A 27,803-nucleotide genomic window follows, 5' to 3' on the forward strand; every position below is an offset into this window, starting at 1 on the left:
TGGATTCTTTTTGATGAAGTATTCTTTTCTATATTAGGAAACATACTCTAACTCTATTTTTTGTATTATTATTTCATATATCATGTATTTCAATACTGTGAGATATCCAGAGAGCTGATTGAAATTATTGGCATAATTGTTTTTTTTTTCCCAGGAAGGAGTTTGGCTTGCTTCAGAAATTGTATGGATTATATGATACTGTAATAAGCACTATCAATAGTTACTATGACATACTTTGGACAGAGATAGATATTGAAAAAATCAGTAATGAACTTATGGATTATCAAACCAGGTATGTTTAACGTATGAATAGTAACAGATGTTAAGTGTATTAAGATTTAGGTGAGTTCAGCAAAGCCATTGATATGTTTATCAAAACCTCCATGAATAAGGTTTGTTGTAAACAATAAGATTATTAAAGGAGGAATGAATTAACACCATACTTCTAGTTAAGCAGCCTTTTACCTGAAGCTTTGATAACTGAAGGGCAAATGTTCAGTCAAAGTGCCGAGCTCGTTAGCTAAACCAGTCGAAAGGTTAGGAGGGCTGAAATTTTATTAGTAAAAGCTAAGTTCTTCAGCTGGGATGATTAGCCCACTGGTTTTAAATTTTGCATCCAAGAATAATGGGTACAAAATTTTTTCTCCCTCAGAGAAAGGCAGGCAGGTGTTAAACATCCAATTTAACATCAAGTGGGGAGCTAACCAACATGAACATACTGACAACCACCCAGCACTGACATAGCTCTAAGCCACACACATTCTGCTGTATTGCTCCTGATTACTGGAACCTGAAATCATATCAGTGGGAGGTAGAGGAATAAGTGTTAATGGATGCAAACCCAAGGATTTATTGTTTTTTCCTAATTTGCAGTAGGGTATTCCTGTGGTAGGTCACCTGCTCAGTTCTTTCTGTGTTGGCTTTCTAAAAGTGTGGTCAAAGTGGTAGATATTTATTTAACTGTTCTCAGGTATTTTTCCACACTAGAAATATGTAGTCTTCATTTATGAAGGGTTTCAGAACCACTAACCAAAAGTGGAGGAGGCAGTCATTTTCATGTCTGTCTCCAAACTAGTATGTTAATAAGTGCCATGTCTATTAAACTGAAGTAAATATTGTATTTGTACAATGATTTAATATGTGAAATTTAAATAATTTAACTAATATTTTTTTTCTTTTCCAATAAAGAGTTTCTGATGATACGCAGGAGATAACTATGTTTTAACAGAAGCTACAATATTTTTTATTTCCTTTATTTACAAGGAAAATACCAGTGTTTGAGACTATTAAATATTATGATTTTTAAGTAGGGTATTTGTATCAGTTTTTCCTAAACAGGTAGGCTAGCTGACATAGAAAATGTTGACCGTAATACAATCCACTTCATTTCTCCTTGTTTAAACACTTCTATTTTTTCACAGAAGGGACATTTACTACTGGATCATTTTAATTTAACTGCAGGTGCCGTAGACTACCTAAAGGCCTCCAACACTGGCAAGCATTTTCAGATCTCAAGAAAAGAATTGAGGATTTTATTGAGTGCTGTTCTTTGCTGGAAATGATGTCTGACAAAGCAATGAAGCAAAGACATTGGGATCGTATTTCTGAAACAACAGGATATCATTTTGATGTAGGATCTGAGACCTTTTGCCTTCGAAACATCATGGAAGCACCAATTCTTCAAAATAAAGAAGATATTGAGGTAGGCACATATGTTTTTCCCCTCCTTGTTCCTCTTCTGTTGTCAGCAAAATTAATGTGATTGCTTATAAAACAATTACTCTCTTTAAAAATTGTTATTTCATTAAAGTCCTTGCCTCTCAATCAAACCACACTGGTTTAAAACAATCTGTGTTTTATTTAGAAGCTCTTATCTATGTGAGCAAATGTAGAGGTAGCAGCTGGAATCTCTAGACCCTTGTTTTTAGATAATCTCTTCACATTCCTCCTGCCATTATTTTTTATGATTTTCTTAGCTATTTTTAAGCAGGAAAAAATCCTCGAACAAAACTTTAAATGGTCATGGTCACCTAATTTTTTACCTCTGTTATTGCTTTATGGTTTTGTAGATAAATTAGAAATTTTAGATGAGGGCTTCATGCTTAAAAATATTTAATATTAAGACTTTTTCTAGGTTATTAGAAATAATATTTTGATTATTCTGGTTTCTTTTGAACCACACAGCTTCAAAAATAAAACCACCTCGTATAGCTTGTGAAAACTCAGTGGAGTTTCCATTTTTCATATGGTAAATACATATGCAAAAATTTATTATATCTATACTTGATCTATATGGAAGCATTCCAAGGTGATTTGCTTAATTTTTAATTAAGCTCTGATGTGAATAGAATGTTGGACTTGACCTTTCCAACTTAAACTATTCTTAGATTCTGTGATTCTATGAACTGAAATGTGGTAAGAGTCAGAGTTCATCTGGTTATGCATCTAATGACTACCCCTCCTCAGCCTTGTGGAAATTATGATCCAAAAATTTTTTTTACATAGAAATAACAAAATGTGAAGCCGTAGAAAATACATATCCATCCATTTCCAGAAGTGCTTTTTTCAGTTATCTATACAAATAATTTGAGTGAGAAACATTAGTAGTGTGATATCTCCATTTTTTAATATTCTATGACTGGATGTGCAGTATTAGGAAATTCATTTCACAAGACTGGACAGTCTAAAAAGGGGTTCTTTCTTTGCAGGATATATGCATATCTGCTATGAAGGAAAAGGATATAGAAGCCAAACTGAATCAAGTAGTTGAAACCTGGGGAGCCCAAAATCTGAGCTTTGCACAGTTCAAAGCAAGAGGAGAGTTACTGTTAAAGGGAACTGAATCATCAGAAATTATGGTATTGATGGAGGACAGTTTAATGATTCTGGATTCTCTGCTGTCCAATAGGTACTTGGCATTGTTCATGGATGGCATTTTCAGAAATACACTGTAATAGTAACAATACTATTATTGAGCTAAATTAGCAGTAAATTTGAATGAAATGTTTTTTAATGAAGCAAAATATTACAAGGCCTGATGAAAAACCTCCTTATAAGAAAGACTTCAATGCATATTCAATTAAGACAACTTTCATCTCAAAATATTGAATGTAACCAAGCTGCTAAAATCTTTCCATAATGTTGTTCTTGTTCTAAGTGAAACAAGAGTGAGTTTGTTCTGGGTTTGGCTTTTTTTCACCATTGTAAGTATTTACTTTATAATAGCTTTATTTAGAATTGAATTGTTTATACTCCTCTCCACTTTTAGATACAATACGGCATTTAAAAAGAAAATTCAGAGCTGGGTTTCTAAGCTAAGCAACTCTTCACACATAATTGAAGAATGGCTGGTTGTGCAAAACCTCTGGATTTATCTTGAAGCTGTTTTTGTAGCAGGAGATATTGCAAAAGAGTTACCCCAGGTAAACTTTACAATGTTTGCCTAATATAGTGTACTAAAAGCTTTCTGTGCGATAATTTCAACAGATTATGCTTTGGTTTTTTTATATATAGGAAGCAAAGCGTTTTCAGAATATTGACAAATCATGGGTTAAAATAATGCAACGAGCTCATGAAAATGCAAATGTAGTTGCCTGCTGTGTTGGAGATGATGCTATGGAGCAACTTCTCCCTTATTTACATGAACAGTTGGAAGTATGTCAGAAATCACTTACAGGGTATGAACTGTTTGATTTTTACTGCTTTACTATATTGTAAATAATTTGTATGAAGCACTAATTGTATTTCAGTCTTACTTACACTCCTATATAAAAAAAATTACAACCTGAAATGCTTTAATAAAAATCTTGTTCAATTTTAAAGATATTTAGAGAAGAAAAGACTGCTGTTTCCAAGATTCTTTTTTATTTCTGATCCTGCACTTGTTGAAATTCTTGGACAAGCAAGTGATTCTCATACAATCCAGGTATGAACTTAATAATTTTTTTCTACTTATAAAAAAAAAATAGAATACAGAGAGGCATTTAATAAAATGGGATGCAAACATTTTCTTTTTATAAAATTTACTTGAAAAAAATTTGGTTTCTTGCTCTCAACTCTTTAAAAAAGTGTGAAATGGATACCTGTAATTCAAAACAATCTTCCGAATTCAGAACAGTAGAACATGGTTTGATCAATTGATCTGCTGGTGGTTTCCTTCCCAACTAAACTAGTAAAAGGACGTTATGAGGCTTTCCTGCTTTACTTATTGTAAAATTTATCCAGCTAGTCTGGACTGTTACTGAGGGTTGATTGAGGTAAGCCAGTTGATCTCTGCTAGATCATCTCTGCAAACTGTAAAAATACAGTAGACAGAGATAAAACTCTACACAACCATTTCTGTAATTGTTACCTACAGATGGCCAGAAATTCATATGTAGGTTCAGATAATTTTGCAGGATAACCTTATTTGAGGGTTTTTTTTTTCTGTTTGCTAATGCTAAATATTTACATTTAATAACTCCTGAATTATCCTTACAGCCACATCTGACTTCCATATCTGACAACATAAATGAAGTAGAGTTTCACCCAAAGGATTATGATCGCATACTGGCAGTCATATCAAGAGAAGGAGAAAAAATTTCAGTAATTATATGATTTTTTTCTGGAAGCATTAATAGATAAATAATTTTATTATTGAACATATAAGATGTATTAGACAAATTTTTATTAATTACAAATAAATATTTCAAGGACTGTTGTTAACAAGACTAGAATATGTCTTCGTTAATTAAATTGTTTGGATATGAATTGAAGTAAAATCTGTAGCAGTCATGAATAGAAATTTAATAACTTTGTAGTAACTCATATTCTTGATCCGAATGTTGGTAAATATGTTCTATTTTATACATTTACTTTCATTATTTTACAGTTGGACACTCCAGTAGCTGCAAAAGGACCAGTAGAAATTTGGTTGAAGATTTTATTGCAAATGCAGCAGAAGTCATTGCATGGAATAATCAGGGCAGCATTTTACCAAATTAGTGACCCAGGATATCAGTTGTTGATTTTTCTTAATCAATTCCCAGCACAGGTAAGAATATGAGATGTGGATGTGTGTCTGCAGTCTGGGTTGGATCTGGGGGCAGGTGGAAGGTAAAGAGCACATGGGATTGCCTGTATGAGGAAGTTTTCATAGAGGAAACAAGGGGAAGGATCTGGTCAGTAGAAGGTAATCCTAAATCACTTTTATTTTGATACCCAGTATATAGCATAATATTTTTCTTGCCATCTGCTTTCAATTTAGTTTTTTCAGTTCTCTTGGAGAATGTAAAGTAGAGCTTTTATTTTCTGTAATGGATTTTTAATCCCTTTCAGCTGCAAATAAAATTGCATATGCAGATTGATTTCTCTCATAATTTAAGATTGCAAGGGCTATGATTATGATTATTTATCTCATAATTTACAAGACTTACCTCATTGTTCATATATTTGTCACTATGATAATGCAGTCCTAGTACAAGGCTATGTTGAAGGATTCTAGAAACTCCTCCATTTTATTGATAATTCATAAATTTCATTAAAAATTATTGAACTGTTATCCACTCTGTATGAATTCTGAATCTGTAATTTGCTTACTGGTACAGTGCTGGGTGTAATTTTTAATAAAAATTCTGCAGATATTAAAACTGGCTAGTATGTTGCTTTTTTTTTAAATCAATACATTTAAATATTTAATAGAATTTTCCTAAAGCTGTATTTATAATGTAATTGGGTATTGTCTCAGCAGCGTTTATTTGAAAATTTTCACTAACTTAAACAAATACAGACTATCTTGTTTCGTATCAGACATTTTGATGCAGCTTTACTATCATGTGCAAAGATCTTTTCTCACATCTTGCTAGGTTCTTATGCTCAAAAAATTGTGTTGGAAGGGTTTGGCCAAGGAATTCTTACAAAGAAAAGCTGTGTTACTGAAGAGAGAAGAATTTGGGCAAAATACTGACAAATGAAATGTTTTCTTCAAACTGCCTTATTCCTGGCTCAGAAATTGCTGTTATAGATAGCATGAAATAGTCACGTCCAAATATTTTTTTTTGTTTTCATTGACTAATTGGTCATTCTAGAATTAATCTTTTTTAGACTCTACCTATGATAGCTCACCATTTAAAATCATCAGGCTGTCTTCTAATACACAAACTTGTAACTATGAACTCACTACAGTTATAGGGAGGCAGAAAAGTAGAAAGAGATGTTTAGTAAAATTTTTAGGGCTTTGTGCTTTCTGAATATAGAAATGTGGGTAATAAAGGGATACAGAGATTGTCTGTCATTTTTTGTTGTGGGTATTGTAAATCAAAACCAATCTAAAACAGTAATTTTTGTACAACATTCTATAACTCTTTAGATTTATTTGGAAGCAAAATAACTTGTAGTTCAATGTGCTCTAGGCTGTACTCTGGGCGTGACAGAATGTTAGAAGGCAAGCCATCCCATGTTCAGTGAAAATTCACAGCAATTTAATGTTCTTTAATTAGTTACAAATTGGCAATGGAAAATTTTCAGAAGGTCTTCTCCCCCCAGAGCCACTTTAGGTATGTATTACTGGAGTCCTCTAAAGGATTAGAAGGGAAACTGACACTAGTTCTTAGTTTGAGTGTATCTCACTATGTGACAAATTTTTGTAAAATTTTAAAATGCTTTCTCAGCAGGTTGTGCAGCAGAGCCAATTAATTCAGGCAAGGTGTCCTGGTGGGATAGATTCATGTTGGATATAGTGATATTTTGGAACTGTCTACACCATAATTCATCGTTCATATCATAACTAAGCTTTCTGTAACACAGCTAGAGTTCAACAAGTAATTAGTTTGTATATTTTTCATGTATTATATTTTTAGGTTGGGTTACTGGGAATTCAAATATTGTGGACACGTGATGGAGAAGAAGCTCTACGCAATGCTAAGGATGACAAAAAAATCATGGATGTAACCAATGCTAGATTTCTGGATATTCTGAATACATTGATTGGCCAGACCACACAGGATCTTTCCAAGTTTGAGAGAGTGAAATTTGAAACACTTATTACCATTCATGTGCATCAGCGTGACATTTTTGATGATTTGGTATAGATTTTGATTTCTGACAACTAAATGCATTTTCTATCATAATACTTTCTTATATGTGGTAGCTACAGTTACATGTGTATGCATATGTAAGAGAAAGATATCCATAATCTCACCACAGTAAAAATAATACAATTTTACTTAAACTAGAATAACATTAATTAGTTCTGTCAACTAATTTTTTTGCCAAATGTTTACAGTTTTCTTAGAATATTTAAATTTTTCATGTCTTCCTACAGAGTTTTTTTTTTTTTTGGTAGACAAAACAAAGTATTTCCTTTCTTTGAAAAACGGTTGTATTACTCTTACTTTCATAACTTAAGAAGCTGAGACTGCTGAGGGCATTGTAACTGTAATATCATTTCCTCATGACTTTACAGAACCTCAGTTGGCACACAGCTGCACGTTCCCAAAGAGACTACATAGAACTCAAAACAAGCAAAAAACCTACTAAAATCAACAGACAGTTGCAATCCTACACTTGAACTTTTGAGATTGGGCTAAATTGCTACCGTTCCTTCATTCTCTGGGGAATGGCATCCTTCAGCACTCTCTCTCACATATTTCCAGAGGCTGTTTAGGTTATACAGCATTTGCTTCTCTGGCTCAGTCACATCCTTCCCTCATCACGCCCTTTGTTGCAATGTATTTAGAGGATTTAGTGGTGTGCTATTTGCATTTCTCACTTGGAAAGTGGACTCCCTGACAAAGCAGTTTAAGATTTAGTTAATAACACAGATGTTGAAATGATTGGGTTAAGTGATCAGGACGTTTTTTAATATCAGTTTAGCATACATCTGAACATGTTATGTCATGCTTATTGTATATAAGTTTACTTCCACGGGAATTTTAATCTGAGTAATCACTCATTCACATACAAATAAGCATTTTATCACAGTTGGTAAAGGCAGTAAGTGTAGATGCTTGGTTATAACATTTACTTTCTTTTAAGGTAAAAATGAACATCAAAACACCAACTGACTTTGAGTGGTTAAAGCAGTCTAGATTCTACTATAAAGAAGATTATGATCATGTCATTGTAGCAATTACAGATGTTGATTTTATTTACCAAAATGAATTTCTGGGTTGCACTGATCGTCTGGTTATAACACCTCTTACAGACAGGTTAGAAAAGCAATTATAGATAAGGAGTACTTTTAATATCTATATTGTTTATTTAATATTTATCTCTAAAGAGATACATTCTGAGTTAAGTCCTGTGTGAGCTGAAAACATTCTCATACATTTGCTTAATATACTCTTTTAGAAAATGTAAAATAGAGTCTCACTTCTCTGTACACTTGCTAATTCCTTTATCACTGCCTTTATCACAGAATATTAATAACAGAAATTCATTGTTTTGAGGTTATATAGTAACATATAGTTTAGCAGTATACTGAAGTGAAGGTTAGGTCAAATATTTCAAATTTTGTAATAAGAGATTCTGTAAAGATTCTGTGGCTTCTTTGAAAGTCTAAGAAAAATCTGTGTGTACTCAACTTCTTTCTTCTGTAGCCAGGCAAGTAAAAGGTAATTTTGTTTCAAATATGGCTTAACAAAGAACTGTATTTCCTTTTTCCTCTTAGGAATATCTTTGCTTCCTTCCTTGTCCAAATAACTTCTCCTTTTGATCTTTTCTTGAGATATCACTTGAAGCCAAATGAGAAAATAGAAGACCAAAAAGATACATATATATATATATATATATATATATATAATATAGTATATTTTTATATATAAAGAAATAAAAACATCTTCCAACCTACAATCATTTACTTTGATATTTGTGTGGTGTATGCGCTTCTATGACTTTTTAGATACCTTTATTTCTCCAGAAGAGGTAGAGCTGCTATTATGACAATATGGAAAGTTCAATACAGTTCAGTGAACTCTATTGCCCTCAGCAATGGAGAATTTTTGATATAAAATTGTTAAATTCTACCCTAAAATTGATTGAAGAGAATGGCAGAGAGAAAGCCTTCCTGTCACTTCAGAACTCATTATTGAAGAGAGAGCAAGAAAGTCCCTGCAGTGCAAGTTGGGCATAATAAATTACAGTGATTCAAACTAAACTGAGGAACCAGTTAGTTATAAAACTCTGTTCAATTATGGATTAAAACCAGAAATACTTCATTTAGAATGTGTCCAAACTATGTTGATTTGACAGTGAAGACACCCTATTGCTTAATTCCTTCAGCATTACTCTTCTATAGCTTGCCACAAATGAAAATCATAACTAAGGCTAACATATAAGTAAAACTGTAGTTTAGACCCTTTAAGACTTCAAAAAAAAAAAAAAAAAAAAAAAAGGGGGTAAAACTTAGGGTTCTTTTTTTCCTAGAATTGTAACTATTTCTTACACATAGCATGGGAAGGGACTACCTGTATATCCTTATTCTTTCACACTTGAGGATTAGTCAAAGGTAACATAATTAAATGTATACAAGTTAGTATGCTGCAAAATATGATGACATAGAAGAATTCAATAGCAGAATGTGCTCTTTATACCTGCCAGAAAAGTTAATGAGAAATACCTTTATAGAGTGTGCATTGATTTTTTAGCTTGTTAACACCAGGGTTTATTTCTCTTGTTGTTTGTTTGATTTGTTGGGGATTTCTTTCTTTTATAAGTGGCAATTAAATGTTATATGTTGTGCCTTTTACCTTTCTGAACTTCTTGCACTGAAATCCATGGAATTGCTTTATGAAGTACTAGCATTTCAACATAGGGGCTGTAAAATCTATTCCATAACTTGATCTGTATTTTATAGATATGCATTTATATCTTTAATATAATTTAATAGATTAACATAAATTTATATTTGTAGGTGCTATATAACTTTAGCACAAGCTTTGGGAATGAACATGGGAGGAGCTCCAGCAGGACCAGCTGGAACTGGTAAAACAGAAACAACGAAAGACATGGGAAAGGCTCTGGGAAAATATGTAGTAGTCTTTAACTGCTCTGATCAAATGGACTTCAGAGGTTTGGGCAGGATTTTCAAAGGTAAGATTTCTTTCTGTAGGATGGAAGAGACTTCCACAGGTCATTTAGCAGGTGCAGGTAGAGCAGGGTGCTCACTCAGTACCTTATTCATGTTGGGTTTTGACTGTCTCCAGGGATGGATGTTCTGCAGCACCTCTGCTCGTATTTTGATCATTCTTATCACATTTTTTATACTTCCTCTGGCTTGGAATCTTCCACATTGAAATACGTGTCTACTGTCTTCTTTTCTTCCTCTGCATCTCTGAAACAAGCCTGACTCCAGTTTCTCAGTGCCTCCTCTTATCTAGTTGTCAACAGCAATAGGCTTTTCACTTTGCTTTCTCTTCAGACTCAACAAATGCTGTTCTCTCAGCCTCTGCCACTGTGTCATATCCTCCCTCCAGCCACTGACAAACACAGCAGCCACTTGGTGCACTCATGCAAATGTACCAATGTCTCTCCCCTACTGGGAAACCCCAAAGTGAGCGTGGTACTCCAGCTGCTATCTCACAGGTGCTGAGTAGAAGTGAACAATGACCTGCCTCACCCTGCAGGCTACACTCTTGCCCAGTATGCAGCTGGCTTCCCCTGCTACAAGGGCATGGTTCTGATTCATGCCTAATTAGTTTTTAATGGAACAGCAGGTCGTTTTCTGCAGAACTGCTTTGTACTGCTTGTACTGTTGCATGGGGTTATTCTGATCCAGGTAAGGGACTTGAACTTCCAAGAGATTTCTGTCAGCTAATTTTTCAGAGTAATGGTATTGTATGTATTGGGAGGCAAGAGGCATAAAAGTGGCTAAAGCTGTGGGTTTATAAACATATTACCCATTTGAAAGTCAATGAAATTTTAGAAAATCTTTGAGTGACAAAATCCACGACAGAATGTCTTTAAAGTGATTTAGCCTTAACTGTGCAACATGGATTAATCCCTGAATGACTTGCATAAATTACTCACAATTAAACAGCAAGCTTTCAGTATACATAAGAGAAAAACATGGCTTGCTGGTGCTTTAATATAATTTGGGAAAAAATGCTGTTAGAAACTTTCTTATAAAACATTGTGAAAGGAAAAACAATTCTCTTAGGTGATACTACATACATGTTACTTTTCCAAACAGAAATTAGGCATCTGTGAAAATAATCCTGTACAAAAATGTTCTTGTTATTAATATAGTACTTCTAGATTTCTCTTTTCATTTATTTTTCTTTCTCTGGGTTTCTCTCTTTCTTTCATAGACATATCCACGCTTTGAATGTTGTTAATATCCTCTACTATTATGAGAAACTTGTTTAGTAGGGACTTAAAATTGTAAAATAAAAACAGTGACTTTTTTTTGGCGACATTTAGAACTAATGTTTTGTGGCTCTAAGTCACTTATTTTTAATTTTTTAGACTAACAGTACAGCTTTTTGCAAATAATTGAATGGTGCTCTACAATAAAATGTGCTGTACATTCACAGACTGATCTATAAAAATATTTACCAAATGCCCAAAATTATCAAAATGTTTTTTCAGACTTTGATTCCCTTTTAAGCATTGTGTATAAATCAACTAATATTAATTTGGACAGGTATGGAAAAAGTCAGGTGGATTGAAGGAAGATAGGCCTTGACCGCAGGGCAATAAATAAAACTAGTATGATTTAATTACTTTCAGGAAAAGTCATTTAGTTGAGATATTCAAATATGCATTAAGGACAAGAGATAATATTTTTTTCTTTCCCTGTTTTAGGTCTTGCACAGTCTGGATCTTGGGGATGTTTTGATGAATTCAATCGAATTGAGTTGCCTGTCTTATCAGTAGCAGCACAACAAATATATATTATTTTAACAGCAAGAAAAGAAAAAAAAAAGCAGTTCATTTTTTCTGATGGAGACTGTGTAGATTTAAATCTAGAGTTTGGAATTTTCCTAACTATGGTAAGTGTAGTAATAATTTCAAAGAAGAGGCAAATTATACTACATAGAGGTTAAGTGACACGGTGAAAATAACTGGTTTTATTCATAAAATATGTCACTATAGAATTAGATTAAAGTGCACAATACATAAATAATATGATTATTCATGAATAGCATGCCTTCATTTTGACTTTAGTATTATTGAAAGGGTTCATAATTATGTCCCTTCATTGCTGTATTGCTATTCACCGTGCAGACTAAGAATTTGACCAAACTTGCAGAATTCTCTGTGCTCACTGACAGGACTGAAACACTAATATACTTTACTACCATATCTTTAATAATGCTAATAATAATGCATTAATAATTCACAAATGTTTTAATAATATTAATATACTAGTAGTTTAATAATATTAATACTTTAATTAATAGTATTAATACTTTATTAATGAGAAAGATACTGTGGGGGGGGAGAAAAGGAATATTCACTTAAAGAAGGAGAGATATAAGAAAGATATTTTTCAGGGACACAGGTCTTGACTAATGGGTACCTACATAGATATGTAAAAAATCCTCAATCTTCCATAATATTAACTTTCAGAATATGCTGTCTTGTTGCATAGGATTCTTGAGGCTTCCTAGCACTATTTCCTGTAATCTCAATTTTAAAGTGTATGTTTCCTAATGCCAAGGTAGATGGCAATCCAAGATTACTTTATGGGAGATTAAAATTACAGTAATTGATAGGCAAGGCTTCTAACTCCAAACTGCTCTAAGTATTTACACATGCATTTATTTTTATTGAACAATTAAAAGGAGACTATTTTGACTATTGCAAATAATAATGATGTGTTATGTTTTCTTTTTTAGAATCCTGGATATGCTGGACGTCAAGAACTACCAGAAAATCTCAAAATACAGTTTAGAACTGTTGCAATGATGGTTCCAGATAAACAGGTATAATTCCTGACTGAACTGAAAGGAAAAACTGTATTTTAATTTGCTGACCTGTCTTCAGGAGAAACTAATGGAATTTCTACAAATATTTGTATTTCAGATAATTATAAGGGTTAAGCTTGCAAGTTATGGATTTATTGATAATGTGGTCTTGGCTAAGAAATTCTTTTTTCTTTATAAACTTTGTGAGGAGCAGCTCACTAAGCAGGTGATGTTATGTATTCTTTTTGTCTTTGTATTTACATAGTAAAACCTCCTACTTCTTGGGTTCTGCAAATTGTTTCTGAAACATCACTTCCATGCCTTTTACAAAATATTGAAGTACTTTAAATGTAACATAAACAAATACCTCTATAAAATTTCTGAATAAATGACTACATTAATTCTGAATATGTAGTTGTATATGCACCTTTTTTGTTAAAAATGATGCTTTTTAGTGCAATGTGCAAGGTTGCATGAGGTGCAAGTGCATGAGGTTCTCCGCCTAAACATGTCAACCAGACAAAAATTATCCCAGTCATATATTTTTTTGTAAGAATTATCCAGGGCTAGGCTAAGTAGTTGGAAATTGGAAACTGGAAACCACTGGAGAAACATCTAGTTTGATTTAAGTTGTTCATGTCCCCATAGCACTGCCTTGATCTGAAGTCTGTGCTTTAAGATGCCTTAGTTGAAAAGACATGGTCTAGAATGGAACTATTAGTTTTTTAGAACCCCATTATTTAGAGCTGTAAGTTTTTTTCTATGTGGCATGATAAATGTTTAAATCAATTAAATTTAAATTAGGGAAGAAAAACTTTATAGCACACACACATAGTCCTGAAAACAACTTTATCATCATTCATTTATTTGAACAGAATAATTCCTAGACAGCAGCAACAATTCCTATTTTAGCTACCTTTTCCAGGCATGACAACTGTGCTATGCAAGTAAATATGCAAGTAAAGTTTGATATATTGATGAAATAAAGCTAGACATCTCGTTACTGATATATAAACCTTCTTTCACTCTCTAGGTCCATTATGACTTTGGTCTGAGGAATATTCTTTCAGTACTGAGGACTCTTGGAGCTCAAAAGAGAGCCAGGCCAGCTGAAGGCGAATTAAGTATTGTCATGAGAGGGTTAAGAGATATGAATCTTTCTAAGCTGGTAAGAATCTAATTTAATATTTTAGGACCATGTAGAGGCAAGCCTAATATATATTTCATGGGTTTTGTATGAGATCAGAAAAAATCTCAAACATTTTTTTCTTTAAAAAATGAAGCATGCTAACCTTCATGTTATCATTAAACAGCATAGAGAGTTTATTAGACTTGTAAAGAGTGTTCATTATGCAAAGGTTCAAATAGATTAATATTAAGGCTTACCTCTGCATTTGACTTTCAGTGTCCTGACTTGTGCAGAGACTGACCACTGTACCATAAGTAAATTGAATAATGAGTATCCATTAAATCAGTCTTTTAAAGATTTCTTTCCAGATAGGATGTTCTTTCCAATATATTATGCAAATGGTTTACAAATCAATTTTATGAATAGACTCCAACATCTACTCATTGGGAAATTTCGTTCAATTCTGAATTTCTCTTTTGCATGGCTTGTGGGTGACATTTTCAAAATGCTGGTTTTGTAGCAAGCTCTCCTGTTAGTTGTCTGTAAGCATCTGTATATAGAAAGTATGTTGTTACTGCTTTTTCTTTTAAAACAGAGAATAATTTTGATTTGGAAATGTTCTTTGGATAACCATCCTTTAAACATTTAATAATGTTTTTTTGTTTCAGATAGATGAAGATGAGCCTTTGTTTCTGAGTCTTATCAATGATCTCTTCCCGGGGTTGCAGTTGGACAGAAGTACCTATGATGAGCTTCAGGCTGCAGTAGCTCATCAGGTTGAAGAGGCAGGGCTGGTTAACCATCCACCATGGAACCTTAAGCTTGTTCAGGTAAAACATTGTTTTCTAAAATGTTCTTCACAATCAGGAGTCAGAACAATTTGTTTGTGGCTAGACCACTGTCTTACCCAAGAGCCTCCATATCGCATATGGGACAAACTGAAGGTTGTGTGTGCTCCATACTGAGGAAGACCAATGCAAGTGACTTGCACAGTGGTGCTTGTAGATCTTCATCCTGGACTGATACAAGCCTTTATTCAGCTTACAGAGGAAGAAACTGCGTATGCTTTAATCTGTATACATACACTGTATATGCTTCATCTTACAAGATTTTGGCACCCTGAAGGACTACCACTGTTTTGTGCCATTCAGTTCATTCATACTTTTATAGGCAGGCTGACACTTCCACAGCAAACCTAAGGCTAATATTAAAAGACGAATAGAACATTCAGTAGAAAACTGTCCTGAAACTAAACCCATACACAGTTATGGAGAAAGTGCAGTCTGTTTCATATACTCAGGTATTTCAGCACTGTAGTAATTAATCATACTACCGTAACATTAATGTTTTGCTACTATAATTTTTCCTTTTGAATAATACAGAAAACCCATTTTCAAATCTTGTAAGACTGTTCTCAGCTGCTTAAAAAGTTTAGTTATGATTTAGTTCTGTGGACCATTTATAGTAAACTTGCTTAGTGCTAAAAAGATTAGAAACTGAAGATATGTAATCTTCCACAAAAAACTAAAATTGAGCAAATGCATGCTAAATTCAATCCTGAGCATATAACTTGTGTGTCTAATACGTCTTAATCACTACTAAGTGCAAGCAAAAATCTTTCAAGAGTGTGTATTTATTTTTATTCAGATTTTAAAACTGAAATATTTTATTTTGATTTTGTTAATAGTTGTATGAAACTAATCTAGTACGCCATGGGTTGATGACACTTGGACCTAGTGGATCTGGAAAAACGATGGTCATAACTGTATTAATGAGAGCACTCACAGAATGTGGCCAACCTCATAAGGAAATGCGCATGAACCCCAAAGCTATTACTGCTCCTCAAATGTTTGGAAAACTAGATGCTGCAACTAATGACTGGACAGATGGAATCTTTTCTACTCTGTGGAGGAAAACATTGAAAGCCAAAAAGGGTATGTAAATACTTTTCATTTGATATAATAAAAATGTATCTTGAATGATTATTGAAAAAAGCATATCGAATTCACAAATGTTCCTCTTGAGGAAAACTACAAAGAACATATGAGATTGAGATTACACCGCGGCTGCTCTTTACTTTTGTCTGCCCCGGTCAGCTCCCGAATGCCTGGCTTGGGCTTCTCAGCTTTTCGTCGGGGCCGGGGCTCGCCGCAGTTTCCGGGTGCTTTTGCTGTCGCGCTCTGGGGTGGGCTGTTGGCCGCGCTTTGCCGTCGGCGCGAGGGAAGAAACAAAGAGGCAGGGAATTCGTCCAAATCCGTCCGCGTGGCGGCTGGATGCTTTATTGGCTGCGAGAGCTGCGATGGAAAGGCTGCAGCCGCTCCCAGCTTCGCACGGACGCAAATGGCCTTGAGCATGCCGAGGAGTGGGATCAAATAGGGAAGGGACAGGGCGGATGGGGAGCCCTCCCGCCCAATGGGTACAGACATCGCGGTGATGACGTGTACTACAGCGACCAATGGGAACACGGCAGGGGCGGACACGAGACTTTGGGGTGAGTGGGACCGCAAGAATGGGGAGACGGGCACGGAAACCACAGGAGTAGGGGAAAACCCGGGGGATGCACGAGGGTACAAAGAACTGGAAAACTAACAAAGAAAAAACCTATTATGTGAACCCAAACCTGGGATGCAACATTACACCTCTTAAGAAAGGACACCAGTTTAAAGATTTATTATTTCAGTAGTATATCGACATTAAAAAAAAAAAAAAAAAAAAAGATAATTTTCTTGCCACTTCAGTTCTAGAGTGTAGATGCATTACTTGGAAGCTGAAAAATCATAAATTAGATTCACTTGTTCTAATGGCACTATCTTTATAATTATGTTATTGTTATGGTTTTACATATGTTGATTGCCTGTATTTAAATTTCAGTATTGTACTATTGGCATACTGAAATTCCTTTTCACAGTTTTTAATTTGTATCTGAAAAAAGAAATATATTAAAGAAAGGGAATTCTTCTAGGGAACCTTCCTAAAAGGATGTTAATTTTAAAAGACAGTTGGATTCCGTACATTGGAAATGCATATGTTTTCTCTATTAGAAACTTTCCATATTCCAAATGAAACAGGAATTCTGAAATTTAATTACCAAAACATAGGTCCTTACATCTATGTTTATATTTTGAAATATAAGAAAAACAACCAGATTTTAAGAACAGAAGACTGAGCATAGTTTTCATTAACTTGAGAGGGATCTGTGAATATTCAATGTCTCTTGTTGCTCAAAGAACCCTTACTTTAGCAACAAAACACTAAATTCCCCAACTGTCCTGTGCTGCTGGAGTAGGGTTGGGGCAAGAGGAGGAAGGAGGAAGAGTTAGATTAGGTTGTAAAGAATGAGGTTGAATTTGGAGAAAGCAAATGGAGTGGGGTAAAGGTGTTCTAGTGTTTGTCTTTGCTTCTCATCATCCAAATCTTTGTTAATTTGCAATAAAATAATGTTTTCCAAGTTGAGTCTGTTTTGCCCATGACAGCTGTCAAGTGATCTCCTGGTCTTTATCTTAACCCACAAACATTTTCACTGTATTCTCTGCCTCTGTCCTGTTGAGGGATGGTAGAGAGAGAGAACAGCATAGTTTCTATCTGGTAGTCAGCCGAGGTAATAAATATTCAACACTATAGATGTATGTTTGTGCTCTCATTTGCTACCAATTATTTCAAAAATATTTCCTTAACTAAGTATGCAATTTATTCAGTAATGAGCATCCGTATAGATGGCAGAAATTACAATAAATAAAATTATGTGACATTTAAGTTCCAAACCATCTTTTTTACACTTATTTTCTTATTTTTTCAGCAATGTGATATGAACTATCTCTCTTTTGATTATTTTACCAGGTGAAAATGTGTTTCTGGTTTTAGATGGTCCTGTAGATGCAATCTGGATTGAGAATTTAAATTCAGTTTTGGATGATAACAAGACCCTTACTCTTGCAAATGGAGATCGAATTCCTATGTCTCCTTCATGTAAACTGTTATTTGAGGTCCACAACATCGAAAATGCCTCTCCAGCAACAGTTTCTCGAATGGGTATGGTCTTCATCAGTTCTTCTGTCCTCAGCTGGAGACCTATATTGCAGGTAAGGTAATTATTGTAGGCTGCTCCTTATTATACCTTCCTATACATTTTATACAGGACATTATTGTGGATGTTTTTTTCAGGCATGGCTGAAAAAACGTACTGCTCAGGAAGCTGAACTTCTGCAAAGTTTATATGACAGAATCTTTGAACCAGCATATACATATATGAAACTAAACCTTAATCCCAAAATGGAGCTTCTGGAATGTAACTACGTTATGCAGGTAAAACAGATACTGTTTGAGTCTGTATGAATTGACTAATAATAGTAAAAGTGCAGAAATAGCGAGGAGAACATTTGATAGCCATAAAATTTAATTTAAAAATATTATTTCCTGACAAAGAAAAGCTCAAAATCCATAGTTTTTTTCTTGGGCAATATAAGAGGAAGTGTGAAGATGTGCAGAAGAAAATTTTTTCTTCTCTCTATTACTTCATACCTAGGCTAGTCTTCTAATGACTGGAATTCGCAGGCTTCAGTAAATTTCCAGAGGCATATGTTTAATAAGCTAGTGGATTCATTTTGGTTCTTTTAATTCCAAAAAATAGTAGTAAGGGTCACTATATCTCTACTGGCAGTGTCAGCAGAGAGAGAGAAGAATAATTCTGTTTATCTTTTTATCTTCAGATGTAATATGTGGAAATGGGTGATGGACACATCAGTTCTTTCAAGGTCAATATAGTAATTTTTGCTTCTTCTTTCCTATCATTTGGAATTCTACCTTGAGTGGTTCCCAAACTATATCAGTGATTTATTAAAAATATATGTTTGGCAGATTTTGCAAGACTGTCAGTTATGGCGGTCTGGGGTCCCAGGGGTCCATCTGGCCCCCCTGGGCAGCTGCCGCTGTAGGTATCCCGGATAGCGCTGTGCTTAATCAGCTCAGCCTGTCTGGGCCCTCGGGCTAGCTCCCAGCCAGAGGCAACTTAATGAGCAACTCTGGAGTGATTTCAGCTCTAGTGAATTCAGCTTTTAGTGATTTCGCTCTGTGTTCACAAAAGTGCCTCAGCAGACGCAGAGATTGAGAGAGGAGAAGTCTGTATGAGGTTCCACAGCGGTGTCTTTTATTGGCAGCTCTTGCAAAGGTTTCCAGTGACAGCTCTTCTGCCAAATTGGGCAGAGATGGGGTTTTATGTAGGATTCTAGTGTGTTGGAAATTGTCCAATGGCCAGGGTTGAGGAGAATACGACCTATAGCCTTACAGAGAGATAACAAGGGTCCGAGGGTGGAAGAGGGGCTGCTTTGGTCCACTCATCATGATTATGCATTTCTTATCTTAGGTGAGTGATTGCCAGGGAGGCCTTGCAGGGCCTCTGCCTGCTACAGTCAGTCCTGTACTGCATATCTCCAGTTGATTTGTTTATGAGTCTGTTGTCATCCGCAGATTCTAAGTTTCAAGACTTTCCATTTGTCCATGTAATCTCCCTTTTATTTTGACACACTCATAAAAAATTCAGTGGTGCCCTCGATGAAGCGTCTAGACAAGATAATGTTTTTGATAGCACTCCAGTTTAATGTTAAATTACTAAATTTGCACCCAATATCTTTTTGCTGTTCGTTAGAGAGTTAGTTTAAGATTTTCTAGATTGTGATGTATTTACTGCAAACTAATAGCCACAGTAAATGCTGGAGAGCTTAACTGTGCAGTATTAAATGCAAGTAGAGTATCTTTAGAATCCTTAGAATTAAAGTCCCCAGGCAGAAAGAATTGAACTAATCACTTTATGATGTGCAATGCACAACATTTTTGAGAGAGGTATTATTTTTATTCTACATTTCTAGAATTTCTAGAATATTCTACATGGGAGATTTTTCCTGTGATCAAAAGTTTCTGTTATATTTGATTAGCATTTGTTAGGAAGTGTCAGCAAGTCAGTGCTCTCTTCATGCCACTTGATCAGGGAAATATTTCCCTGATTTAAGCTGTATTGAATGCTTCTTTGTGTGAATAAAAATATCTAGTAAGATTCTGTCACATCTGTGACAAAGTAAATAACTCTTAGCAGGTCTCCATGCTTGTGTTATCTAAGAGCCAGTGACGCTGGAGATTTTTATCCTACTTGTATCTTAAAATCCCAGATTTATCATAAATGGTTTCTGTGCAGAAGCCCTGTACCTTATCAGCCCTCCTTATCTGTTGGGTGTTACATCTCTTTAGCAATTGTATGATTCAGGACACGCTGCTTCTGTTTATTTTATGAATTTTCAAAAATTACAACCAAATCAAAGCAGTTGCACCTGGCAGACTTGTATTTGAGTTCCAAAGCTCAGTTTTGGATGTTCACCCAAACATGCACATGTACCTGAATATGTGCCATTTGTTAGCATTCACAGTCTGGGTTGCCTATTCACGTACAGCAGCTTTATAATGGTTTCATATAAGTGCGATCTCACCTTTGCTTTCCTCCTTGTAATTTCCACTGATTTTCCAACTCTTTATGCATCCTCTGGCCCACTTGATTAGGTAGACAAGTATCATTTACCTTAGGAGATTCAACACCAGTTTTTTGCTTATAGAGTTATCCTGTTTTACAAGCCTATTGGAAAAGTCAGTAAACTTGTAGCTAAAGGAGATCTGATTGATACAGTCTGCATAAAGGATCAAAGGTGTTTGACATCGTTCTTTACCAGGCACTTACATGGATGCTAAATAGTCATAGCAGAAGACAGGAGTGTCATTTCCAGATAAACAATGTGTTGGAAGATAATAAATGTGTGACTGGATTATCAGTTCTTAGGAAGGACATAGGTTATCACTGATCCTGAGGCAATTATGCTGGGATCAGTGCTGTTCGAAATGTTAATAAACAGTTTGGAAAAGTTTGAGGTGAAGAAATTTATTGACGATACTAGATTCTTCGGGGTATTAAGGACAATACAACTAACCATGAAGAACTGTAGACAGACTTTATGAGACTGAATTAATAGGCAATAAAATGGCAAATGAAATTCAGTGAAGATAAGCATGAAGGAGTTCACACAGGAAAAAAACAAACTGTTCAATGCCATGAATAGCAGACCTATGGGACATCTTGCCAAAGGTTGTAATAGACAATAAAAGTTTATTAAGGCTCAAGACCAGTCTTGCTATTTTCAGGGTGGAAAAAAACCACATGGGATTATAAAAGCAGAAAAAGTGTGTATTGTTTAGAAAGTCACAAGCCAAAGAGGGTACCAACAGGAAGTACTACCCCAGCACCACCACAAGCCAAGAGAGATTTTTTTCTTTTACTCTTCTCCACTTTTGGCCACTGTTTCAAATGAGATTCTGGGCAAGGATTAGAAGTATGCATTACTGTATTACTTCCCACTCCAATTATGACATGCAAGACAGCATAATTCCAAGAGCTGACTGAAAATCTGTTTCACTGTTAAAAAGATTTATTTTGAAACAATATGCTGCATGCTGCCTTGTATAAAATGGGAGTACAAATGGGATTGCCTAAGACAGTCAAACATCCAAATTCATAAGCAACATTTCAGAATTGTAGATAACAAGTTATTGTTTTTCTAGAATCTGGACTCTAGTTCCTTAGAAACAGAGTGAAGCAATCACATAATAGAATAATTTAATCTAATTTTTTAAAAAATTGAACAATATAAGTTATTGTGTTAGATACATAAATTATACCATAATGGAGATAAATACATCAGACAGATGCTGCAAATTCTTTCATGTTTTAAAATGGAAAGAAATGGCTAGGCTTCACCTATTCTTGGAGTTCTGAATAATATAAAATCCCTTAAAAAGCTGTTTTGTTATCCTAGCTCATAAATGACATTTATTTTGTAGGCATAATTTAGAAGGGTAACTGATGATAAAATTACCTAGGTAATTTTGAAAATTTTATTCAGTTTTATATAGCTATCTTTAATAAATTATATTGGGTTTGTTGTTCTGAATTTTATGTTTAGTGGTTTTTTGTAATCTGTATTGATTTAAATTTTGAATACATGTAAATAATGGATGTGCATACTTATATAGGTAAATAAAAAGTGATTATGTGATATTTTCTAAATGCTTATTTTAAAATATTTTCAGTCTATTAATCTTCTGGAGGGCTTGATTCCATTGAAGGAAGAACGTGGTGTATCAGCTACACAACTTCTGCATAAATTTTTCAACTTTGCAGTAATGTGGAGTTTAGGTGCCCTTCTGGAGCCGGACAGTCGAGATAAACTTGAAGCCTTCATTAGAGCTCATGATAATAAATTAGACTTACCAAAAATCCCTCGTGGCAGCAATCAAACGATGTATGAGTTTTATGTTACTGATCGTGGTAAGAAACAGAACCAATATTGTTTTTTAAACTGACATTTTAAAACTCTATTACTGCTTTAGTCCTTATTATACAGTCCTATGAGTTGAGCTTTTTTGATAGTGTAGTACCACCAGCACATCTGTGGATGTGAGAAGTCAGAGACAAGACATAGAGTGCTCATTGATAACATTTTATTATTTCTTTTTAATTTCCTTCTTACAAATTACTTTGCTATTAATTTAACCAGCCTGCAATTTGTAGATAATTTGTGCTTAGGCTGGTTTAGTCCAGGTTAATTTTATTTTATGTTTAATTTTCTCACAGGTGGTAGTTTTTGTTAAAGGAATAAAATCTGATTTTAATTTTGCTTAGTAATTATTATTCACGTCTAATAACTGGTCATAAATCTGAAAGGTTATAGAATTATAAGAATAGTGAGATATTTTGGTTCTTGATATTTTGAATAGTATACTATTTTCTAGAACGGGTTTTTAAATTTAACTAGCACACAGAACCATTGTCACAAAAAACTTACTGTCTTGACAGAATACATTCTCTTCTGAAGAAATGAATTTCTCTCATATCCAGATTCTTTTTCTTTTTGCCAGCAACATTAATTTAGTGTACATATATGCAATCCATATTTCCACGTTCTGTAATTTTTCATCAGCAGTGTGAGAATTAGTTTCTAGGTAAACATTCTTTAGGGTTTTTATTTAGATAAGTATATATAAATTTCATAATACATTTAGTAGGATTGTAGACTAATTAAAGGTCATGCCTAAGAATGTCCTTTCTTAGATGCATTTTAGACAGATTTGAGAAAATTTATTCCTTTTTACACTTTGTAGTATTCTACCCATAGTATCTATTTTTAAATTATTGTATTAATGAAATATTGAACATATTTAACATGATCAGAATATTATTAAATTTTCATTCTTTTTTTTTTTTATTTTGGTCATTTTAGGTGCCTGGGAGCACTGGAGTAAAAGAGTTCAGGAGTTTGTTTATCCAACGGATCATGTCCCAGACTATGCATCTATTCTGGTTCCAAATGTTGATAATACCAGGACTCAGTTTTTGATAAACACAATTGCAAAACAAAAGAAAGTAAGTACAGGATTACATATTTTAGTATCTATCTACCATATAAAATAAATAGAAAACTATTTCAAAAGTAATGGGATATTACAATTGTTCTTCATCTTCTAGAAATCGCTTCCCAGGTGCATCATTATATTGCTTTATTTTTATTTTCTTAACATGGATCGTCTGTAATTATTTTTGTGCAAGAACTGTATTTTAAAATATAAAGGAAGGAATTTACAGGAAGCCTTCTTAGGGTCATCACTAAAAGAGACTTGCCACAGATGTGTCAGAACCTGGAATAAGTTTGGCAACTGGAAGAAAATCCTCTAGCACATTCTTGTTTCTTCCTTTCTCTTTTAACTCTGCAAAGAAATTTCTTGGAGAATCTATGTGGGATGAAAAACACATATGGTCTCAGTGCATCTGGAGAAAAGAAAAATCTGTCAAAAAATGTGGCATTTAAAAACAGACACCGAAACTATTCTTTTCTGAAAAATAGGACTGTTACATGTATATAAATATGAGTTTTGATGTTACTTATGTGGTTTAAATATCTGTGACAGGCTGTTTTGCTCATTGGAGAGCAAGGGACTGCAAAGACAGTCATGATTAAGGGATATATGAAGAGATATGACCCAGAAAAGCATTTGTCAAAAAGTTTAAACTTTTCGTCTGCCACAGAACCATTTATGTTTCAGGTAAAAATATAGATTTTAAACAATCTTGCATACCATTTCCTTTCTAAGTGCATAAAGGGTACTTAATTATGATGATAAGTGATTCAGAATTAAATTCTAAAGTATCTTTTTTGTCTAAGTCACTTCAACATTTCAGAAAATTCTATTAAAAATAATTTTTGCAGATCAAAGTAAAATATACCCACTCACATAGAGATACATGTATTCAAGATTGCTGTGTGGTTTTTCAGTAGGAATTCTAAGAATGAATTTTTTTTGTTAAAGACCTTTGATTTTCTTCTTAGATTTTTTGTTATACTTTGTTTTTTTCTGATTCTTTAGTATATAGTGTTAATTTTAATTTTTGTTAAATAAAGTATTGATTTTAACCTTTAGATAATTTTATTTTTCCTCAGCCCAGGATTAACTACAGCATCAGAAATTCAACCTTTAAAGACCTCTAGCATGACAACTTTGTAGAAATTTCTCTTACCCAATGTAACTGGTAAAAATCTATATAAGCAGAAAAAAATGCTGTACATAGTGTTTTCAAGTGATTGAAAGGATGTTTCATAACACTGTGATATGATTTGATACTACTAATTTGAAAGGATGTGATTCTGTAAGTTAAATTGGCTTCTTTACCAATTCAGAGCAATGAATTCATAGTGATGAGGCTCTGGTAGGAAAAAGAATTCATTTTGGAAAATTTATTGATTGAAAAATCTATTAATGGAATAGGTCTTACAAACTCCATTCCAAAATTAGGCATCTTTTTTAAGAAGCTAATGTAAATTAAATTTAGAAAATGGTGAAAAATAATGAATTATACACCTGCTGGGAAAAACGGTATTGTATCAAAAATGAGACAGAATTAGGCAGACATCCTTTCATGCATGCAAGACTTATTGAACAGTCTTTATCTCTGTCCCAGTGTCCTTTACTTAGTGTGGTAAGTACATCCAGCATCTACGACATCTAAGCATATTATGGGTCCTTGGAATATTCCTGGAAAGAAATCCTAGACTTGCTTGCCTCTGCACAGAGGATGTGTGAGAGAACACACCAAGGTCCTCTCACACATCCTCTGTACCAGAGGAAGGACTCCCTTAGCAGCGCGTTAGCTCAAGAAATGATTCACTCTGCTGGTTTCCAATGGAGAGATGTTGCAGGAAAACAGGTGAAATGCTTCTAATCACTTGAAAGAGTTACACTCAAAATTTTTTTCCTTTTTTGAATTTTGAGCCACTATTCTGAGGCTATTTGAAAAGTTGTGTGATTTTGGATGCATTAGATGTGCTACAAAGTTTTTGATTACTTATGTAATCACTTATCAGTTTCTCTTTTTCACCTTAATCACATATTCTCTGTATGTCTTTATCTTAAAATACTCATCAATATCCTGTTGTAAAAATGGGGCAAAACCGTTGGACAAACAATGTGTCTATTTTCTGTTTCAAAAATACTTTAAATGCTTTCATCTTCATGACAGCACATGCTACATTACTCATATAGGGTGACATTTGTGCTTTTAGGGAGAAAGCATTACTTGTCTAAGGAAAACATCTGGTACCATTTTGTAAGGTCTTTTTTTCTGTCATTGTTTATCTATCTTTAGAAAGACCGTAGACCTGTAAAACTTTGAAGAAACATTTAAGTTATATATCATTCTTACTTGTCTATTGCATCTTCTTTCTTGCCACCAAAATATTAAAGTTTTGCATTATATCCCTCACAAGACACCTGGGAAATCATAAATAAAGTTGCCTCTGTGTTCTCTGCAGTTGTATTGCAAATATTAAACAAATGATATTAGTTAGGGGAATGATAATGATGATAATGAAATAATAATTTCTAAGTTTGGAAACTTTTTAAAAACCTCTGATAGCCAGAGGTGGGCTGCAGGACAGGAATAGGATTCCTTAGGAACTGGGTTCCGTAATACTAGAATTAAAGATGAAACTGCTAACAAAAAGAGGGAATCATTGACTGAGTGCTGTAGCAGGTTTTTTAAAAATTTCTTTTAACTATTGTTGCTTTAGATATAAAATGAGAACTTTGTTTACCTTTTTAGAGGACAATAGAGACTTATGTGGACAAACGTGTTGGAAGTACTTATGGACCTCCTGGGGGCAGGAAGATGACTATTTTTATTGATGATATCAATATGCCATTTATCAATGAATGGGGAGATCAGGTAAACTTTTAAAATATTTACTACTTATTCTCAAATTGTTGTACTTTTTATATATATACACATGAGAAACAGTGGACTTCTTACATATTTTAATGAACCGTTAAGTATTGGAAATGCTTTATAAATTTGGTATGCTTGTGCACACAAAGAGAGAAAATTAGATTTACTGATGAGATGTAATATAATGATGCTGTATTTTACATAATCTCCAACTCCTTATTTTTTAAGATTAAACAAAAATCAGTACCGTACTAAAGTAGCATATTAACAATTTCAAGATTGACATTAATCTGAGAGCACCAATAAATAAATTTCTGCCAAGAGATAGGCCAACACCTTGTAGAGAGAAATAAAGGTTATGAAAAATTCAAGGCCTCCACTAGGTCTTGCATTATGGCCCTAAGACATGGCTGAAATATTTTTGATGCGATAATGGTTTGTGATTGGTGACAAAATAAGTTGGTTTTGGTGGGGTATGTGAGCATATACATGAGGCTTGCTGAATATCTTTGGAGTACTTGCTATGGGGCAAACTGTGGAACTGTAGAGTGGAATGAAGAGTGAATAACCTTTCAAAAAGAAGTATGGAAGAATCAGTTGTTTTGCTTCAAAGGAGGCCCAAGAGTGAACTGAAAAGCATAGCTGGAACATCTGTAGCTGAATTTCCAGCAACAAAATGAGGAACAAAATTTTTTTTCCCCCCAGTTAATTTTGTTAATTTTGTTTAGTTCAAAAGAATACAAACACAATTTCTTGATATTATATGGCAGTAGAGCTCTGAAAAAATTTTCCTGCCATTAAAATCACCTAAACCAAGATCTTCCGTATGACTAAGTAAGATAGTTTAATCTCTTTTTAGATTAAAGTATAAATATTTCTCTATGGAGTAGTAGAATTACAAAAAGAAGTTAAGTTATCATGGTGTATTTTCTTCTTTTTTTGCATAAATTTCTAATTTGTACAACTTACTTAAATTTACAGATAACAAATGAAATTGTCCGTCAGATGATGGAAATGAGAGGAATGTACAGCTTGGATAAACCTGGAGACTTCCTTACAATTGTAGATGTACAAGTAATAGCAGCAATGATACATCCTGGAGGAGGCCGTAACGATATTCCCCAGCGATTGAAAAGACAGTTTTGTGTATTCAATTGTACACTGCCATCCAACGCATCCATTGACAAAATTTTTGGTACTTATTTCTCTTGTTTTATTTCCCTTCGCAATGGACTTAAAATATATAAAAGTATGCTTTCTTTCTCACTTTCATCATGCGAATTCAGAGCTCTTCCAGTATAACAACTGAAGCTGTGGTATAGCAAAAATAGTGTTGTGGAAGAGAAATGAAATCCTCAAAATGCTTGTCTTTCTAATTTTGGACAAACAAATATTAAGAAAACAATGACATTTCCTGGAAGACAATGAGCTCTGCTATTTCTATGTAGGTTAACATTTCACCTCTGAACTGTCTGGAATG

At 34.0% G+C, this 27,803-nt stretch overlaps 1 protein-coding gene across 1 annotated transcript in view; it reads left to right on the top strand.

Annotated features, from left to right (window-relative positions):
* Positions 1-27,803, top strand: part of DNAH8 (dynein axonemal heavy chain 8) — a 119,170-nt gene that overhangs the window by 44,645 nt on the left and 46,722 nt on the right. Inside the window, exons 34-57 of the mRNA XM_068185484.1 lie at positions 155-292; positions 1,462-1,702; positions 2,709-2,908; positions 3,269-3,422; positions 3,514-3,677; positions 3,823-3,925; positions 4,480-4,584; positions 4,871-5,032; positions 6,837-7,061; positions 8,014-8,186; positions 9,890-10,068; positions 11,782-11,969; positions 12,819-12,905; positions 13,006-13,113; positions 13,921-14,055; positions 14,685-14,846; positions 15,704-15,950; positions 17,854-18,095; positions 18,178-18,318; positions 22,138-22,375; positions 23,328-23,470; positions 24,013-24,147; positions 26,201-26,323; positions 27,305-27,518. Coding sequence (XP_068041585.1) covers positions 155-292; positions 1,462-1,702; positions 2,709-2,908; positions 3,269-3,422; positions 3,514-3,677; positions 3,823-3,925; positions 4,480-4,584; positions 4,871-5,032; positions 6,837-7,061; positions 8,014-8,186; positions 9,890-10,068; positions 11,782-11,969; positions 12,819-12,905; positions 13,006-13,113; positions 13,921-14,055; positions 14,685-14,846; positions 15,704-15,950; positions 17,854-18,095; positions 18,178-18,318; positions 22,138-22,375; positions 23,328-23,470; positions 24,013-24,147; positions 26,201-26,323; positions 27,305-27,518 — 4,007 coding nt within the window. The remainder of the gene's footprint in view (positions 1-154; positions 293-1,461; positions 1,703-2,708; positions 2,909-3,268; positions 3,423-3,513; positions 3,678-3,822; positions 3,926-4,479; positions 4,585-4,870; positions 5,033-6,836; positions 7,062-8,013; positions 8,187-9,889; positions 10,069-11,781; positions 11,970-12,818; positions 12,906-13,005; positions 13,114-13,920; positions 14,056-14,684; positions 14,847-15,703; positions 15,951-17,853; positions 18,096-18,177; positions 18,319-22,137; positions 22,376-23,327; positions 23,471-24,012; positions 24,148-26,200; positions 26,324-27,304; positions 27,519-27,803) is intronic.

This window comes from Anomalospiza imberbis, chromosome 3, assembly GCF_031753505.1.
Source record: "Anomalospiza imberbis isolate Cuckoo-Finch-1a 21T00152 chromosome 3, ASM3175350v1, whole genome shotgun sequence".
Taxonomy (NCBI): domain Eukaryota; kingdom Metazoa; phylum Chordata; class Aves; order Passeriformes; family Viduidae; genus Anomalospiza; species Anomalospiza imberbis.